This window comes from Psammomys obesus, unplaced genomic scaffold, assembly GCF_907164565.1.
Source record: "Psammomys obesus unplaced genomic scaffold, mPsaObe1.curated_primary_1811, whole genome shotgun sequence".
Lineage (NCBI taxonomy): Eukaryota > Metazoa > Chordata > Mammalia > Rodentia > Muridae > Psammomys > Psammomys obesus.
In genome coordinates, this window is record NW_026596166.1 from 5,438,753 (window position 1) to 5,458,362 (window position 19,610).

Below are 19,610 nucleotides of genomic sequence, written 5' to 3' on the forward strand. Positions count from 1 at the left end.
CAATGGTTTCATACTGGCGGCAGCTAGAAACCATTCTCAAAGGAGGCAAGCTGAGCAGCACTCTCAGCTGAAGCAAGTGGAGAAGTTGAGGCACTTTGACCCCCAAGGATCCTGGGGACCTTATTTTTTTTATGTCTGATGTCCAGGGCCTCCTCTACTCCCCCACTCTTTTCTTTTTGGTCAGGCCGTGACTGGGGAATACAGGGATGTGGGCACAGGAGAAAGCGTGAACAGAAGGAGGGCAAAGACATTTGTGAGCAGGGTGGGGCAGCTCCACCCCCCCCCCCCCCCCCCCCCCCCCCCCCCCGCTCCCCTGGAACCGGAAGATGGCTTTTGCAATATTGTTGTCCTGATCAGTTCAGGTGAAAAGCAGAAAGCTGTTTCTTCAAAGACGGTTCACTTTTTAGTTTGAAAGGCAGCAGAATGTTGCAAGAACTGTCCCCCCTATCACCTGAAGCGTTTGTGAGAGAAATCTTTGGCCAAACTGGGGGCGCTGTAAAAATTCACAGGGTGTTTTCTTTTTAAAAAAGAGGTTTTTTTTTTTAAAAAAAGTATAGGTCTGTGAGTTTATAAAAGTTGTAATTAGGCGTTCAGAGGTACATGACGGCTCTAAGAACGTTGGTAGAGATCCATTGTCAGTAGGCATGAGTGTAATCCAGCTCGTCCTTCAACGACTTCGATACAGATTTGTGAGGCTCAACTGACTGGACATCAGGAAAGTGCAACAGAAACGAGCGTTAAGACACTTGGGTAAAACAACAGACTCGGAAAAAAGAAAAATGCTGGCGTTGTGTTCCCGAGTTTGGTGAAGACAAGAACTAAGGCCACAGGAGCAGGATGCAGTGCTTGGTTTTCCCCGCCATGACTTCCTGTTGGTTCAAAAAGGTAGGGGGTGGGGAGAGGTGAATGCAGAACAGGGCGGATGGTGGCTTGGCCCTCCGCACCTCGCCAGCGAACTGTCTGCGCATTCCCCTCGCAGTGTGGATGGTCTGGCCGGCCTGAGAGTGATGTGGCAGCGTGGACAGGCAGCTGAGCCGTGAGGCCGGGAAGGGTACCGGGACGGGCCTTGGCATGGCGGGGAGCTGGGTCTCCGGTGACGTCAGATGATGGCACAGCAGCCGTGGCAGCCTTTCTTTTTTTTCTTGGGGTGGAAAATAGTGAGGATAGCCTCATCGAAAACTGCTTTGAGACCCTTCTGAGTCAGCGCCGAACATTCCAAGTAGCACTGTGCCCCGATCTTAAACACAAAGAAGCAAAGTCGTGAGTGCCAACCCTCAGCCTGGCCAGGTCCCTACGTCTGCTTGTCCCACAAACAGCCTGTTTCCAGTGTTCTGTCATTTCTATATGGAATATGGCAGTGACATTCAGGTATGTGGAATAAAGCCGTGTCATTGGCCCTGCAGAGCCGCTAAGAAGCATGGGTAGCCGCCATCATAGATTATCCTTGATTGCTATGTGTCTCTTGGCAGCATAATACCTATTTGCTATCATTGTTCAGTATCAATATACTTTGAAAAACACGTGTGAAGTTAAAACCCTAAAACATGAAGAAATAAAAACATAGAAGATATTCATTGACGCAGATACCTTCCTTCACTGTACATTTTTTTAATCTTTAAGTAATATATCTTTTGTACTGGGTTAGTGGTCTATTTTGAGTTATTAAAACAATTAATTATTGTTTAAACAATTAAATTATTGTTTAAAATTGTTATTGTATTATTAGTTATTACCACTATCCTTATTATTATTGTTATATGTGTATGGGTGTTTTGCCATACATTGTATACCTGCACACATGTGCAGTGTCAACAGAGGCCAGCAGAGGGCATCAGATCCTTTGGGACTATAGAGTTTCAACTGTATGTTACAGGAGCGCTGGGAATCGAACCCAGGTTCTTTGGAAGGGCAGCCAGTGTTTTTAACTGCTCAACTATCTCTCTAGCTCCTTGAAGATGAAAAAAAAATTCATATAATGGGTGATTTGAGAATTGTAAGATCCCCACAAGAAATGTAGTAATCCACGCCAGAAACTGTTGAGTCTTATTAAGAAAAGTCACTGGCCAGGAAGGCTGCGCTTGGCTGTGGGCTTTGGTGCAGGAGGAGACTTGAGTGTTCTTGTTTTACAGGTTCACATGAGCCAACTATGTGCTGAGGGCCTCTGAACTGAATATTAAGGACAGTTACAAAAAACACTTTTTTTTTTTTTTTCCTATTAGGAAACTTTGAAAAAAAGCAGATCTTCCATTGAACCTGGAGCTTGCTGCTTTGATTAGAGTCATTGGCCATCGAAGTCCTGGGATCTGCCTGTCTCTGCCCCAATGCTAGGGTCACAATGTTCATGCTGGCTCCTCTGTGGGTGCTGGGGATTTGAACTCAGATCCTTAGGTTTGCAGAGCCAGTGCTCCGACATGACAAGCCATCTCCATAGTCCTCTAGGTGTGCTAGGTGTGCTGTTTTTCTTATTTTATGAACTTCTGTGTCCCTTTTTACTGAACCCAGCAACAAGTTGGCCGGGCTAACAGCCGCTGGAACAGGGCTGTTTGAAAGGTCACTGATAGGAAGACTCAGCAGGAAAGAAAATTTATTTCAAAGTTCACTCTCCAGACAGCATGTGATTTTAAAAAAAAAAAAAGTATTCTTTTCTGACAAGAATGACTATTTTATAAGCCAATGGGACATACAGAAAGCAGGGAATTGAAAACATCAGTGCATGTTGAAAGCTTCCTTTGTGGATTTTGTTTTGACAATGGTTTGGCCTTTAGATTTGGAAGCAACTTCAAAAAAAAATTAAAAACAATATAAGAGAGAGAGAGAGAGAGAGAGAGAGGAAAAGAAGGGGGTAGAAAAAATCTCCCCTAACAATGACATGAAATGTCCCCTTCAGGGGTTTGTATCCACGCGTGGTAGGCACACATATAAAAGGCACAGCAAGTAAATGACTAACAGAACGGCCGTTTGCTTGTGATGTGAGGGTTCTCGTCAGTAATGCAGAGAGGGGAAAAAACCCTAGAAAGCGCTGTAGGCTGTTGTGTTTGGACAACCCTCCCACTGATGATTCCAAAGCCACAGACTGATTCTGAAAATTCCGGGAGTTTGGCTGACTTCTGTTTATTCATCCTGGGACCCTGAGAGGCCAGTGGAGCTTGCTCTCTTTCTCTCCACCGCACTGCCAACGGACAGTGCTTTAGCCTGTCAGCTTGTGCCTCCTGAGGAGGCAGGAGGAGCCCAAACTTGTCTCTTCCAATTCTGATGTGGGGGGAGAGAGTGAGACAGTCCATAAAGGCGTCCTTGTGTGAGGAGGTTAAGGTAACATTGTGACGTGCTGATAGTTCCAGGGAAAGTAGCCAACAGATTTTGGGTGTGAGTTGGGACGTACGTGTGAGAAGCAGAGCCCAGTTGTGAGGCGACTGTTTGTTGCCATGCTCTACGTGCTCAGAGGGTCAGAGAAGAGAGTTTGTCCCGGTTCAAAGAAAGGCCACAGACATGTTAGAAAGAATGCTCAAAAAAAATTCGTGAGAGTCATCAGAGATTGAAATGGAAAATCGTGTCAAGGAAACACAGCCCTTCTTGTTTACAGAGGAGCCCTTTCCTGGTTCTTGGAGCGAAATGACCTACACAGCCAAGTATTTAGGCTCCATCTGCAAAAGCTCAGAGACTCCTCGCTGGGACACACATGTGAGTGAGCAATCTGAAGCAGGCTTGACCAGACTGCCACATTTCAAGGAATTAAAACAAAACAAAGGAAGAGATTGAGGCTGCAAACAGAACACCTTTCTGATACTTTTTTACAATACTTAAGGTGCATTGTTTCCAGTGCTGGGAAACATTGCCACAACGGTCCAAAACACAGAAGATCTGATGGGAAGGAAGGAAAACAAACCAACTTGCAACAGGACAAATCAAGTGAAATGGCAAGCTAAAACTTTTTCCTTCCTCTTCTTGGGGTGGGACATGCCGAAGAGGCATAGAGATAATTAGAAGGTTGGGGAATGGAGCCCAGCTGATAGCGTTCTTGCCTAGGATGCACAAAGTCCGGATTTTTGTTTCCCAGCTTTGTATAAATCCAGATGTGGTTGATAGCAGCAAGTGGTAGATGCAAAAGGATCAAGGTTATATATCCTCAGGTATATATTGAGTTCAAGGCCAGCCTGGGCTACATGAGAGCCTTCTGAAAACAAAAGCAAAAGCCAGTAGCTAGAAGGAAGAGGGGCAAAGTTCTCCCCAGCTGCAGACAAGTCTGAGGGCAGGGAGGGCGACAGGGGTAGTTTGCTGAACCCGAGCTTATGGTGTGTAACTCATTGCAGAGCTACAGGGGCCCAAGAAGGAAAGACCCTTGCCAACTCATTTACAGACCAGCGGGTTGGCTGGAACTGGCAGGGATGAGGATGTGTCCATCTCTCAAACCAGAGGCTGAACTACTCTGCTCTGCTGTCCCTGGCAGCAAAAGGAGCCCCAAACTGAAGAATTTGTTTACAGAGTCCAGGAGGGAGGCAAAGAGCACCGTGGGTGGAGAACGGCGTCTCTGCCACTAGCCTCTCTCAGCCTAGTTTCCTGTAGGAAAGCGCTGACAGTAATAGACACACCACAGGAGATGCTTCGAGGAGGAACTAAGAGGAGGCCTGGCCCACCAGCAACACTGCGTCAATACTAGCTATTATAATAATAAAGCACTCGACAGAGGAGTCAAAGACTGGAGAAACTAAAAAACATCCCTGTAATTATACGAATTGGCACAAAACCCAGTTCAAAATACTGCTTGGTTTTCTTTGCGTTTGGGTTTCATATGCTTGACGCGATTGTAAAGCAGAGAGCAGTTGCTAGGAGAGGCTGGCAAAAGCCAAGCAAGTGGGGAACGGAGCCGCTGCTCTTGAAATAAATCTGAAACGACATGGGAGGCTTTGGAGAGACTCGTTATCAGAGGCGGAGGAACAAAAAAACCCCAACCCAAAGCCAACTTTTCAAACGAGGAGTGAGGCTAGGAAGCCACAAGAACGAAGGTGAGGACAGTCCCAGAGGCAAGGAACATGGAGCGGGAGCTACTGCAGAAACAGTAGGACCTCCTGCTAGGAGCCACATACAATTACATATATGAACATGTATATTAGGGTGAATGTTGGAGAAGAACTCGCAGATTCCTAGGGGACACACACACACACACACACACACACACACACACACACACACACGGCTGGAGAAGCGACGATGGGTATGACAGTCAGGTGTCCAGGTGTTGGTGTGCACACAGCTGGATTCCAGCGTGGTCCTGATCCCCAAGGCTATTTCCTCACCCCTAAGAGGCTTAGCATCCCACCATCCCTGGATGGCTTGTGTTGGTTATATTGACACAACTGGGGCAGAGATTGGAAGGGCTCAAATGTCTGTGTGATGTCCCATGCATTGTACCCTTAAAATACCATAACTAATCCAGTTCCAACGAAGATGTCGTATTATGTTTGGTACTTTAGACAGGTTTTAATAAGAGAAACGCCATTCGTTTATTGACTTATTTTTGCTAAGGAGTAATTTGTAGTTAAGGTTATTCTTGACTGGCTTTGAAAGGTGATAACTGCCTAGGGGCGTGTAACTAACCCTTAGTAAGTAAAACATCAAGAATTTAAAATCTCCTGCTTGGGTTAATAGATTGGTGCCTAAATCAAGGAGGAAAAGATTCAAATTAGGCAAATGTGGCCCCTAAGTCTCCTTCTGCAGAGTCATACGTGTGTGCATCCGTGTTAATGGCTCCTTTGCCCATGTTGTGGCGGTGATGGGGAGGCAAAGATTTGGTGTCTGGCAAATACATTTTGAAGGATTTCTGCAGCTAGGTCACTGGTGATGGCAAACCCTCTGAAGTGAAGAACGGTCAGCAGAGGTAATTCCAGGCCTGCTCCATCAGACAGCCACTTAGATTCCTCACCCTGTCACTTTTAGTTGTGGGTTGTTTTTCCATATGCTATCCTCGACACTGTCACAACTATTAAGTAACTGTTCATTATAGGAAGAGAAGTACTAGACAAAGAGAACCCTGTCAGATTTCGATCCAAGTCTCTCCCTGGACAAATCACAGAACACCTCGTGTAATGAGTTACAGTGATAATAAACAGGGAGACTTACGGATGTGTAGCTAATGACGCCCCTTAATTCATACGAAATGGGGCAAATCTATGTTCTAGACACTGCTGAGGCAAAATGGTAAGTGCTTAGCTGTTGAACCTCATGAAATTTCTTAATGGAAAACAGAAGGCGCCTGGTGACTGGGACACTGGCCAAAACGGTCCCTTCCAGCCCTTCTAGAACAAGGAAGAATCATAGTATAACGAGTTAAAGCACAATGCAGTTTAAGGCAAAATCCTGTGTTGTTCTCCCATCCCCAAGCACTCAAATGTGAGCATACCGCTTTCGCCAGCTTCACGCCGTGCTCGTAGGTGAGGGGCTTCTCCTTCATGTACAGCAGGCGTGCCAAGGTCTTAGGGTCATCGCGGAGGTCAATCTGGGACAAAGACATGGTCACTGTTTTCAGGCCTTATCCGTTACTTTAAAACACAATATAGCACCCTTCCCCACCTTAACCTTTGATGTTGCTGAATGTCCTCCAAGAAAAATATTATACATGCCTATGCTATGTTTGAGAGAGTGATTTTTCTCTCCCCTCCCTCTCTCTTTTGGTTGTTTGAGACAGAGTTTCTCTGTGTAGCCCTGTGTCCTAAGCCTTGCTTTGTAGACCAGGCTGGCCTCCAACTCATAAGAGATCTGACTGCTTTTGCTTTGCAAGGGCTGGGATTAAAGGTGTGTGCTGAACATTTCTTCTTCTTCTTCTTTTTAAAACATAGATGCAGCAGGGTGGCCTTATCCATTCTTATTCTGCTGAGACCATCTTCCGATGATCCTGCACTGTCTGTCTGGGGTTTTGAGTTTTCTCTTTCTAGATGGCACAGATAGGCCTGGGTATCTTGTAGTGATTACTCATTCGATTGTAACTTATAACACTCATTACATAATATTTTTTTGTGGCTTTGGATCCCTTGATCCCTCCCTTCCTTCCTTCCTTCCTTCCTTCCTTCCTTCCTTCCTTCCTTCCTTCCTTCCTTCCTTCCTCTCTCTCTCTTTCTTTCTTTCTTTCTTTCTTTCTTTCTTTCTTTCTTTCTTTCTTTCTTTCTTTCTTTCTGTCTTTCTTATCTTGACCTTCAAAGGGGTGGAGATTTGCTACCTGTCAAACCTTTTCAACAGATAATAAATAGACAGGGAGGTCTTGCAGGGGAGTGCCAAGGAGGAGAGGCCAAAGGGCTCGCCTAATGAAGCAGGAGAATCTCTCTCCAGGGGGAGCAGCTTTGAAGGCAGCAGGTAACAGACTGATCACTTGGCTAATGCTGTGGTTGCTCTCGTGTCCCCGTGTATGCGGGCACACAGGGTTTGCTTCCTACAGGCAGTCATTATGGTCATGCTAGGATCCGGTCGATTAGAATGATGCTTATGCAAATTCATGGTTTTATGTTTCTGTTTGTTTTTCCATTTTTCTTCATCATTGAACTCAATGGCTGCCCTAAACAGTCCCAACTCACCGAGGGATCTGAATGTCCAGTTATGTATTTTGGCAGCAGGATCTATGCTTCTTGTTATGGAAAAACATTAATATTCAGGATTGAAAGTAAAAAAAAAAACTTCATTTAAACAAACAAGCAAACAGTTATCTTTCAGAGCAGAAATGTGACTTGAACTCAGCAGTACAATCGCTCGGCAGATACATAAGTTCTAATTTATATTTAAGTGAACACACATCTGCTCTGACTGTTTTTAGAAAGTATTTTTTTTTCCTTATTTCTTTGTCAAATAATATTCAAAATGAGAACTCAAGAGAAGTAGCGTAGGCAGCAGACTAAACGCCCTGCAGCCATGGTATGGGCCTGACCTTGGACACCAACGCAGATTTAAAACAGCCAAATCCATTTAAACTACAGACAGTTCAGACAACGCCCAAGCAACAAGAAGCTTACTGACCATAAGAGGCAACTCACGCTGTGGGATTTTATCAGCTTCCAAACACTTTGGAAGCCTTAACAGTTGATACATGCTGCTCTTAATATGTGTTTTTTTAACTTTCCTAAGATCTGTGTGACCAAGGAGTTAGGGGAAATGAAGAGCAGAGAATTAATCTTCCTCTTCCAGCAGGGCAGTCAAGGAGGCCTGTTATGATATGCCCCGTCTGAATCTAGGGTCATTTGGACCAACACACCTCTTTTGCTGTATTAAAACAGTTGTGTCTAACTCTCTCTCTCTTTACTGTGTACGCTTGTTTCATTACTTCAAGGCAGGAAGAGTATCTGCAAAAATAATTATTTTGTTATTTGAAAAACAAGCTGCGAGGTTAATTTTAACGGCCACACCAAAACTTTCTGCGTCAGATTGAATAGCTCTATAACTAGTTTTCAACTAAACAACCGTGCGCCTCCGGAACCTCTGCTCACGGGTGAGCTAGAGCTGAGTTTCCGTCACGGCGCTTGGCAGAATCCTGGGGTCACCGCCCGCCCGGCCCATGCCCTCCCCTCCATCACCCTCATTTTAACCTGGGTCCCAATGAGGACGTAAGGCACGTGGGGCATGCAGTCCTTCAGCTCCGGAACCCACTCCTCCTGAACGTTGTGATAGGAGGCAGGGTTTACAACGGAGAAGCAGATGAGGAACACGTCGGTGTTGGGGTAGGAGAGAGGCCGCAGCTGGTTGTAGTCCTCCTGTGGGAGGAACGGGGGAGAGAGAGAGAGTGGGTGAGGGCAGCACGCAGAGCGTCTGTGTGGTCCTCGGGACTCATTCAGCGACGTGTCCACAGGAGCCGAGCTACATCCATTGCTGTATGGAGATCACGAACTGCCCGTTTCGGATCAGCTTTAAAAACCGTGAACAGCTTTTTATTGGGGCACAGCTTACACGTCATAACGTCTCCCCACTCACTTCTCTGTTATAACTGGTTAAGGTCTAGCCACCCTGTTTTGTTACGTCACAGTTAGGGGAGCTGCAAATCCATCTCCTCACACAGCTATTGTGATTAAAAATCTACCTCGACATCGCATTTCTAACGTACCGCGCACTCCCAGTGGTCGTCTGTGGACCGCAGCTTCTAAAATTATCCATCCCGCCTAACGATAACTCTGTGCCTTGACCCATCTCTCCCCGCTTCCTGCCCCTTCCTGCTCTGCTAACAACCATTCTGCTCCTGTGTCTGCAGAAACGCACCCATTTAAACAGCACAGTTCACAGGACTGGATGCGGCTCTCAGGGCCCGTGGGGTCGCACTGTCTGGAATGTGTATTTAAATGAGTAGGCCACTGACCTGACTCTCTTCAGTCTCCTCAACAATTAGGAATTGTTAACACAGAGCAGGCTAGAACACAAAGCAAAGCATTGTTGCCAAATGAGATGTGTCTGCTAAAGCACCGTGTTTGGGACTTGTTCCTAAATTTGCCCCAGTGCCATAGTGTGGTCAACGTTAAAAGCCAGTTGTTTCGCTGCCAAGGCGTTGTAGGCCATTCAAGGAAAAGTTTTGGTATATTTTAACGGGATTTAGTAACACATAGCCAATAGTAATATATGCTCAAACACTTCTTGCTGATATATGCGTCCACACACCACTGCATAGATCACACCTGTCCATACAGTGGTGCTACATACATGCATATATTCTGTGTACCTATGTGCTCATGTCGTGGAGCATTGTCCTTCGAGTGGCTTGGCCATTCCCATCTCACCAGAGTAGCTGGGCTTGCAGGGAAACCCTTGAAAGATCAGGCCTGTTGATGAGCCCTCGGCTTTTCTGTGGGAATTTACCACAGTGGCTTTCACTAAGGCTACATGAAGTGCTTTAAAAAAAAAATCCAGACACATGCTAAGACCTACAAGCGAAGAGACCTGGGGTCAGCACGTATTACTCTTTGCAACACTGTCCTCAGCCATGTGATCCTTCTACCCAGATTGTCCTGAATGGATCCAGGGCCGGGTCGATTGGTTTTCTCACTTTCTACCCTATGCTCTATCCACAGCAAATAATTTTATGGAGAAAGGCGACTTACTGTAAAAAGCGGGGTTCAGGGGCTGGGAAGATGGGTCAGTGTATTTAGGCTCCTGTTCCAGAGGACCCAGGTTCAATGCCCAGAGCTAACATGACAGCTCACGATGGTTTTAACACTCCAGGGCCCTCTTCTGGTCTCCGTGGGGCACAGGCATGTGAGCGGTGCACAGACATGCATGTAGGCAAGTACACATACACGTGAAATAACAAAATAAAATTAAAATAATTTAAAAAGTGGGGCTTACAGTGACTACCATGTGAGCACCTGCTCCAGCTCCAACTCTGAGCAAATCAGAACCCCTGGCACATTGGGCTGGGTATAGAAGACTAATCCTGTACTGATTGGTCAAATGTGGACCTGGAGTGGACACAACTGATTTGTGCGTAGCCCCATCATCTTCATCACCAGAGCATGAGTCTGGGGATCCCTACAAAGGACCAGGCACCCCATTGCAAGAAGTGCATGCATTATCTCTTGGAGTTCTTGCACAAGCGCTAGACAGATAGTGCCATCAGTGTTCACGTGTCACAGGAGAGGAGGTCAAAGTTTAGAGATGTCAGTAATGGACCAGTGCTACTGAGTTACTGAGTACCAAGAGGAAGCATTTGTGTGCTTTTGATTTAGACTGCTATTGCTATATGTGAACTTTATATGACAGATTAAGAATTTATTTTTTATAATTTTAAACTTGGCTATTCTAGGACTACATTATTGCAGGGGTGCATTGTCTGCTCGACAGCAGGCATTGGCTCCGAATTGCCACAAGATGGCAGCAGACACTGTATAGTTAAAATCTTAATGTTAGCTGCTCTTTCTGCCAACCCCCAACAACCAAACCAAAACAATCGGATTAGCCTGAGAACCAGGCAAGGCAGGAGCCGACAGCTGGTGGTCTGAAAGGATAGTGTTTATTTAATCCTTGATTTGCTAGCCACTGAATAAACGCTGCTTAGATGACAGGAAAGGGAGGTGAGCCCATTTGCTCCCCTGACAAAGCAGCTCAGGCCTCCAGGACAGGGACTTCTGGTGGCGTGCTGGCTTCTGGGCTTCACGGAGCTCCGGGTTTTAGATTTCTTTGCTGTAGGAACCTTGGTTCTGTTGTGTAATTCCCTTTAAAAGGATTGATTCCTCACTGGACTTGTGGCTCTGACAAGAATGCTGCATGAACTGTATAAGGTGGTGAAGAACTGGGATGCAAGTTGGGGAAAGAGACCGAAAAATACACAAAACAGTTCCATGTATGTGCACCGAGACACGTTTCCTGCCTCTTTTGGTTCCTCTGGTACAGTATTTATCTGACAGAACTGGAAAATCCCAATGTCAAGTCCGGAAGATCCTCTAGACCCAGGGTAGTATAGCAACTTCCAAAAGATGGTCTCTCACCAGCAATGGGCTTCTCTTTTGATCTCCATTAGCCAACCAGGTATCTAAAGCCCGGCTTGACAGAGTTCTGAAGCAGCTCAAGTTTCTGGAGCCCCAGGTACTATTATTTTTCCTTCTCCCTGCTGTCAGCCTTACAACCTCCCAATCGGACATCCGATAGATTTCAACACGACTATAGAGAAAAAAAAAAAAAAACTTTCAATGAATACCAGGAGCTTACTACCCTCAGTTGTGGCTGTGGCTAGGAAGTATGAAAGAACCCCTTCTGGGGTTCTTGGGCATTTGAATTCATACCCACTGATGGCTCGAATGAGCTTTGCGGTGAAGCACACTTGCCGATCAGCTATGAGTTAGGGCTGAATGGTTCTTCTTGCATTGAGGCCCCTTCTAAAGCTGAAGACGATCTGGGTTATAGGTGCTTGGGTGCTTCTTGAAGAGATGATGTGTTAACTTACAAAAGCCACCAGACAGTTCTTTGGAGGGCTAAGATGGACACGAGGGGACTTGCGCTTGGGTTGGGTAGGTAGGGATTTGGGATTTGGGACCATGTAGGTTTTTGAGTAGTTGCTACCCATTGCACCCCGAAGGCGAGCGAGGGGGGAAGGCAAGCAAGGGCTCGGCACAGAGGTGGAGCTGGTGCTGTCAGGTGCAGGCACTGGGGGCGATTATTTGTAAAGATCTGAGGAACGCTCAGCACAGACTGGCCTTAAGTATGTTCACGAGCAGCTTCATTATGAAGGGACAGTGGTGGGGCCACGGAGCCCTTAACTTTCCTTGTGTTTGGATCACCTCATTGCACTGTGGATTTGCACTCAGCACCAGGTCTGGAGTGAAGTCTAGAAGGCTGATGAGTGCCCAGGGGTTGCTCTCTGCACTGTAAGGAAGAGCCCTGAGTCCTGTCCTCTGCCTCAGACACTCAAGAGCCGGGAGTAGAATTCTGCTTCCTTTTTTTTTTTTTTTGAGCTTCCTGACATTTTTTCCAGTGCTGTGGGCACCAGCCCCGTTTTTCATATTCTCCCGTAAGTCATTTGACTCGGAAAGCAGGACAGGGTGGGAGCTCAGGATGTTGCCCAAGAGAGACAGGGGTGGAGGTGAAATCTCTGGATTCAAATCCCTGCCACTCCTGTCACTACTACTCTCGTGTAGTTTGCGGTGAGTTCTCTTTGCCTCGGTCTCTTTGTCAGTAAACTGTAAAATGCCCGTATCGCTGTGAGACTACAATGCTTTAATATGTGTGACTTCTTGTAATGGTGCTTTGAAAGAAGAGCAAGCACTTTAATGACGGAGTCAAAGGCCATCCTTCATCTAAAGTCAACGACAGCTGCAGTTCCTGGAACCCCAGCCTCTACCCTTGTTGGATACCAGGGATGACTCTGAAATTCACTTTTTTGGACTAAGTAGTAATGAGATCCAAATGTTCGTAAACTGTGACTGCATCTTTTAGGCAATGTCCTTCACCTCTACTTTTCCCAACCTGGGGAAAGATAAGAATGGGTCCCTAGTTACTTTTTTACCAACAGCCCATCAAGTGAGCAGCATTCTCCAAACAGTACACTCGTAGAAACCACGCTGAAATACATGGGATAAGAAAAGTCAAGTTGCTTATTGAGAGAAAAACATGTATTGTGAGGTTTTAGGCAAACTTTCCTAAGTTTGGAGTGCTGATGCCAGACCCTGAGCTCCAGATGGCCCTTTGGCTCAGCCAATAGCAAAAGAGGAAGTTGTATGTGCTTCCAAGTGGACCTGGGGTTGCCTTTAATGAGCCTCAGCTGTATGTACCTCCTGCTCGATCACATGCTTCTGAAGAAGAAGGCCTGGGGGTGGGGGGAGGTTGGGGGTGGAGGACACAGGAGCTCCACATATCAGGTCCTGGTGAAGATGTGTGGCCTGGTGAAGACAATGAGGTCTTCCTGCTCCCACAGTGACAGCTGAGCTGCTGTGGGGCTGTGCTCTGGCAGTGAGAGATACCATCCTATTGTTAACACGATGTGCAGGCCAGCCTCAAGTCTTGAGGGGCTCATGAGCACGGAATTCAGGCTCACTTCTCTGACGAGAACCTGGTGTCTGCTTAGGAAAATAGCAGAGAAGGCTGCTCCTGGCTCCTGGCACCAGGGGGAAACTCATTCCCTCTGGCAGTGATGCTCATTGCCATTTCTGTTAGTACTCGCTGCCTCTGAGATACACCCATCCAGAGTGTGGCCCGAGAGCTGGCTTCACTCACTATCATTTGTTTGGGTGAGGGTCTGCTGAGAGGAGGGTGAGATGCCTCAACCACCATGGCTGATCCACTGTAGACTCAAAGGAATCCTGGCTCTGAGCACTGGCCTGAAGCCCCCCCCCCCCCCCCCCCCCCCGTCACGCTGCCGTTCCCCAAGCCATGAGTGCTCAAGCTAGGCTAAATCCTCACCACTCTGGCGTCATGCTTTCCGTGTTCTCTCTCATGGCACATGGTAAACAAGCCAGTGGGACCTGGAGCACATTTTAGAGTTCTGAGTCTCTTCCTGTAGCTGAGCCAGATATCTGAGCAAAGGGCCACTCTCAGAGACACTGTGACCACCTGGCAAGGAGTTTGTGCCATTCAGAGGAATTGATCTGGTGTGAATAGATTATTGATTAGTCCTGAGAACTGGCATGTTGTTTGCTGGGTGATCTGAAGGGTAAATCCCTTACTGACCTAATGTTTGATTTTTTTTTTCTTTGAGACAGGGTTTCTCTGTGTAGCCCTGGCTGTCCTGGAACTTGCTTTGTAGACCAGGCTGGCCTTGAAATCACAGAGATCTGCTTGCCTATGACTCCCCAGTGCTGGGACTAAATGTGTGCCATCCCCTCCCAGCCCTAGTGTTTGAAATTCCATCCAACCGAATTCTGAAATTTTGTTTTCTTTCTTTAAAGCCCAAATGATAGTTTGTCTCAGGAGTCTGGGGAGAAAGCCAGTGTCCATGTGCTGGTAACATATCCATGACTCCCTGAGAATCCCTTAGTTAGCAAAAGCTTGGCTGAGCTGTGAAATGGCAAGGAGAGTCTTGAGCCTAACTTTGCAGCCGCCATGTTGGATGCCTGTTAAAAAAGTTTTGCTCAGGGTTGTCTTTGAGGGTGGGGATAACAAGTTCCTCTCACCTGATCTTTCAGAATACATTTGCTTCTTGAGTTGCCTTCCACCTCTAAACCCTCCTTCTCCACTGCCCAATGCACAGTTAGCTCAGAGCAAAGGCGAGGGCACACCTCTTTGGGTTATTCATGTAAGAAAATGTAATTACTAAAGTAGGCTAGAACTTGATAGCTGGAGTTAGAGATGTATTTCCTTTGTGAATTTGTGGTTCCAGAATTATCAATCTGTTTTGAAGTCATTTCTCTTTCCTTATTTAGTAATAGACTCAACGAGTGATTTTTAATTAGTCGTAGGTATTCTTCAACCTTGTGACTACAGGAACATTCTAGAGTATCATTGAAGGGTAGACTATGCCACTTAGGGTGGGGACTGGAACTTTTGGGACAAGCCTTCTGTGATGGTTATTCTTGGTTTTCAACTTGACCACAATCTGTAATTAACTAAAACCCAAGTGGGTGGGCATACCTGTAAGGCATTTTTCTTAATACGTCATTTGAAGTGGGAAGACCGGCCTTTAGTCTGGGCCACACATTTGCTGGCAGCCTATATAAGAACATGGAAGGAGGAAGCTCTTTGCTCTCAGTAGCAAGTTCATTCCTTCACTGGCATTAGAGCCTACCTCTCTGGGATTCTGGCAAATACTGAAGACCAGCTGAGACATTCGGCCTCATGGGACTGAACAACTGGGTTTGTGGGCCTTTTGTTAGTAGACAGCCATTGTTGGACTAGTTGGACTACTGCCTAGAAGACATTTTATTAATGAATATATATATATATATATATATATATATATATATATATATATATATATATATATATTTCATTTTATCAGTTTTGTTCCCCTAGAAAACCTGGACTAAGACATCTTCTAAACTAAATCTGTTGTGAAGCTGTTTTGGCTAATTTTTAGATGTAGTTATTGTGTTGGGAACATGTTTCATCCATCAAAGGCGTAAATTCATTGATTTGGGGCTGGAGCGTGAGGTGCCTGTGTTTCTTTCTGTTGTGTTTCTGAGACAAAGTCTCATTCAGCCCAGGATGGCCTTGCACTTCCTATGTAGCTGAGGGTGACCTTAACTTTGGCTCCTGCTGCCTCCATCTCCCAGGTAGTGTCTGCATTTCTAAGATGCTCCATTATATGAGCGACACTGCTGGTCAGCCATCAGCACAGTCGTTGGCCTTCAAAGTGTGCTGTCCAGGGCAGCAGCAATGGAAACCTAGCATGATTGCAAATTCTTGGGACTCCTCCTGGACTTGGAATTGGAAACGGTGGGGTGGAGCCCTGTCGCTGTTTGTTTTAACAAGTTCTGGGTGGTTCTGGCCCAGGGTCAAGTTTGAGAATCATTGTTCTAGAATGACAGTTTATTCTTTACTGTAAATGGGTGTCCCCGTATTTTAAGCTCTTCCCCTGCCGAAATGCCTCCCTTGGGTCTCGACTCAAACATTTTTGGTTAATTACTTCGGTTCCTTCAAGATGTCTTGAAATTATCTTTTAAAGTCCTTAATCATGGAACCTGAGGCCCAAAAAGGAGACTTCACATATGCTCTTATTTCCTTTCCCCGTGCTTCATGCTCCCCTGTGAATGTGTCTGCCCGGAGACTTTAAAATAAGTGGAGGAAAGAATTAAGGTGAAGATTAAGTTACAGAAAAAGCTTGAATTTATTTGTTGTTATAGTTTACAGCATTTCTCACCCCTGTGTCAGAGCTTGGGGGTCGCCCTACTTGCTTCCATTTGACATTTAAAGATATTTTCACGCTATATTATCACTTCCATTCTTAGACTTGTATTTTTTTTTTTATTTAAAAGACAGAGTAATGGGAAATAATAACTCAACTCTACAAGAGTGTTTAAACGGTTTTATTGGGTGTAAAATGAAATAGAGATCAAGGGATATTGTTCTTGGGGCAACTGATACATAGGAACCATTACTGAAGTGTGAAAGCTGAGCGGGCATGGGCTTCCGGAAGGTGGGGGGGGGCAGAGGACTTTCAGAGCATGAGAGAGTCCTTGCTGTATCGAGCTTTGCAAGCTGGACTATATGGACTGAACGCACCGTGAGGCTGTGAGGAACCGAGACGGCATGCTGTGCCCGAATCCACGGGCCTCATTGCTGAGATGTTCTCTTGTAGCTACTATACTCTCTTGTATCAGAGGACCCAACTTGATTTTTTCCCTTTGAGTAGCTATGGGGACATTTTCCCCCCTAGTTATGTTTCTGTTTCTTGACATTGATCGGAGAGGTCACCCTAGTTCTGACAGTGATTTTTCCCAAACAGCCATCTGCCCATGAGCAGAACCTGGAGGGTCCTGGGAAAGAGCCTTGGGTCTGGTGCTAGAGGATCCAGGCTCCCTGACCTGGCTGTAAAACACTAGCTTTGATGTCCCACAGACACTTGTCCGTGGTCTTTGCAAATGTGCGCTGAAAACCTTGAAGAGATCCCATTTATTTATTTTCTAGGAGAGAGCTTTCAAGTTGAGCAAAATGACATATCTCCAGATAATTGTGAGAAAAGGCCTCTACAAATGCATAGCTATTAACAATTACTAAGAAACTCACAGTGGGAAATACCACGGTCAAATACTCACTCCAAAGGACTTAAGCTGTATAAATTTGGACTGACTGAACAACCCGCTGATTTTGACCTAAATAAATGATTCAAGACATATGGTAACACGCTCTATCCAAGAAATTAGGCCACAGCCATCCATGGCTCATCCATCTCCCTTCCTCCTCCCAGGCGAACTTCTAACACTGGGTGTTTTCCACAGCTCTGTGTGAGGTGCAAGAAAAGGCAGTTACCAGGTGTTTTTACCCAAGGACAGCCATGTGCAGATTCACTGCAGACTCAAGTCCATGCCCTTCCATTCTCAAACCCAAAAGAAAACACTTGTCACCGAATAAGAATATTTGGGGAATCTTAGAAAATTTAGAGTCAGTTCTCAGGTTCCCAGTAGTTTGGGGTTGACCTCCATCATTGGACTGTATCCAAAGCCTTGCTCCCTTCCAGTGCTTAATCCATCTTACCCAGCCCATCTCCTTTTGAACCTTTTCACGGTTCATTAGGTAAATCAAATAAAAGATAGGCAAAGAAAATAGCGTGTGTGGGGGAGAATGGGCAAAGCTGCAATTTATGAAATAGATGTGTAGATCTTGGACGTGGAATAGGTTTGGGCTGGAGGTAATTGAAACTCTTGAATAGAAATGTTATTTTGAGTATTGATGCCTTGTCAGTATTTGACACATCATATCTTGGACAATTATATATATATATATGAGTATATGTAAAACTATATATATAATCATATATATATTTAAAGTTAAGAATGCATATTTGGTTGCCATTTGGGTAGAAAATATATGAGCCCCAGATGATCAGAATGGGAAACGTCTATGGGTGTCTTCTGAATGATGAACCAAATGAACCATTCCTTCTCCTACACCCCTTCCCTCAACCCTTCATGAGTCAAAGGACGGTGAGCACATACCTGTCCCGCGGTGTCGTACAGTCCGAGCAAGTGCTGCTTGCCCCCCACCGTCACGGTTACTAGGGGAGAAGAGGAGAGAATTCATAAGCGTGGGCCTCCATCAGCAGAATGTCTCATGCCAGCATCTCTCTGGGCAGGAAGGATAAGCATATGTCTCGCTGGTGCATATCCTAAACCAAGTTGACAGCAGAGTTTCCAAATGAAAGAGAACCCTGGGCGCAGCAGCAGCAGATGGTCTGAGCCACCTCCAAATCTCTCAATGGAGATGGATATTTTTGACGTTACTCGAGTACGCTATAGACTGTTTGGTGACCTTTACTGGGCTCTGCGATATGGCCCCCCTGAACATAAAGGATGCTAGGCTCCTTTCTGGCTAGGCTGTCACTCTCTTTGCTCTGAGCTGCCTTTCAGGATGCAGAAGCATTAGAAACCTCTGTGTTCTTGGGGCTGAGGAGATGTTTAGCTGGTAGAGTGCCTACTGTGCAAACAGGAAGACTTTGGGTCCGCAGAACTCATGTGAAAAGGCTAGGCATCATTGTGAGCAACCTGCGTGGGTACAGAGAAGGAGCAGAGACAGGCAGATCTCTGGAGCTCACTGGACAGCCAGTCAAGCCAATTGGTGAGTACCAGCTTCAGCAAGAGACCCTGTCTCAAAAGATAAACCGGAGAGAGCCATCAAGGAAGACACAAGACAGTTAGCTCTGGCCTCTGCTGCACACACGGGCACCTGAAGACTCATGCATGTACATGCACCCACACATACACCACACACACACACACACACACACACACACACACACACACACGCCCCTCTGTTTCTATCTGACTTTGAGATACTAACAAAACCCAGGTGCTGTCTGGGCACGTGGTTTTCGGTATGTGGCATCATGTACCTGCAGGGTTAGATGTACCCAGCAGGCCTGGTGCCACGCCAAGCAATTGTACCTAAAGTGAGGAGTGATGTGGGAACACTAGCCGCTCCGCACATGTCTCGATGGCATAAAGTCTCAAGCTGCTGCTCAGCAGAGAGCGACCAGATTGCATGCAGGAGGGATATGGTTCTCTTGGTGAGCGGGGAGAGCAAGGTTACATTTCCAGGAACCCCAAAGCTCTTCTGGGAAATAGAAAATCAAATTCGCCAGAACCCCCACCCCCAAATTGATTAGAAAATATACAATGAGAAAGTACAAGTGGGCTGCCTCCCCCTGCCACCAGCTGTACAGGCACTGAAGGCTGGCTGGTTGGCTAGTGTGTCAGCCACAGTTCCTAGCCGGCTGCTCAGAGTTCCTGACTTGGTCCCTGTTGACGGGCTTCAGGTATGTGAAAACATTTCTTAATGCCGTTCCTTGAAAAGCACTTGTTTTCAATGAGCAGCCTCCTCAGGCACTGGGACTGTTTTTCTACTCTCGGATCCACATGTGTCCAGTTTGATAAACCGACTGCAGCCGGCTGCGCTTCTGTGTGTTTTCAAACACCAAACTCAGCTCTATGAAATCCTCGCCGCAATGCTCACTGACAGGGGTGGGGCCTTTAAACGTTTTGCTTCTGCCGTAAGTCATGCTAGCAAAGGAA

At 46.1% G+C, this 19,610-nt stretch overlaps 1 protein-coding gene across 1 annotated transcript in view; it reads right to left on the minus strand.

Annotated features, from left to right (window-relative positions):
• Positions 1-303: 303 nt before the first annotated feature.
• Positions 304-19,610, minus strand: part of Rhoj (ras homolog family member J) — an 83,176-nt gene continuing 63,869 nt past the window's right edge. The window contains exons 2-5 of the mRNA XM_055595528.1: positions 18,039-18,097; positions 8,562-8,726; positions 6,395-6,490; positions 304-1,237 (exon numbers count right to left, since the gene is read on the minus strand). Of these exons, the coding sequence (XP_055451503.1) occupies positions 1,100-1,237; positions 6,395-6,490; positions 8,562-8,726; positions 18,039-18,097 (458 nt within the window). The 3' untranslated portion in view covers positions 304-1,099. The remainder of the gene's footprint in view (positions 1,238-6,394; positions 6,491-8,561; positions 8,727-18,038; positions 18,098-19,610) is intronic.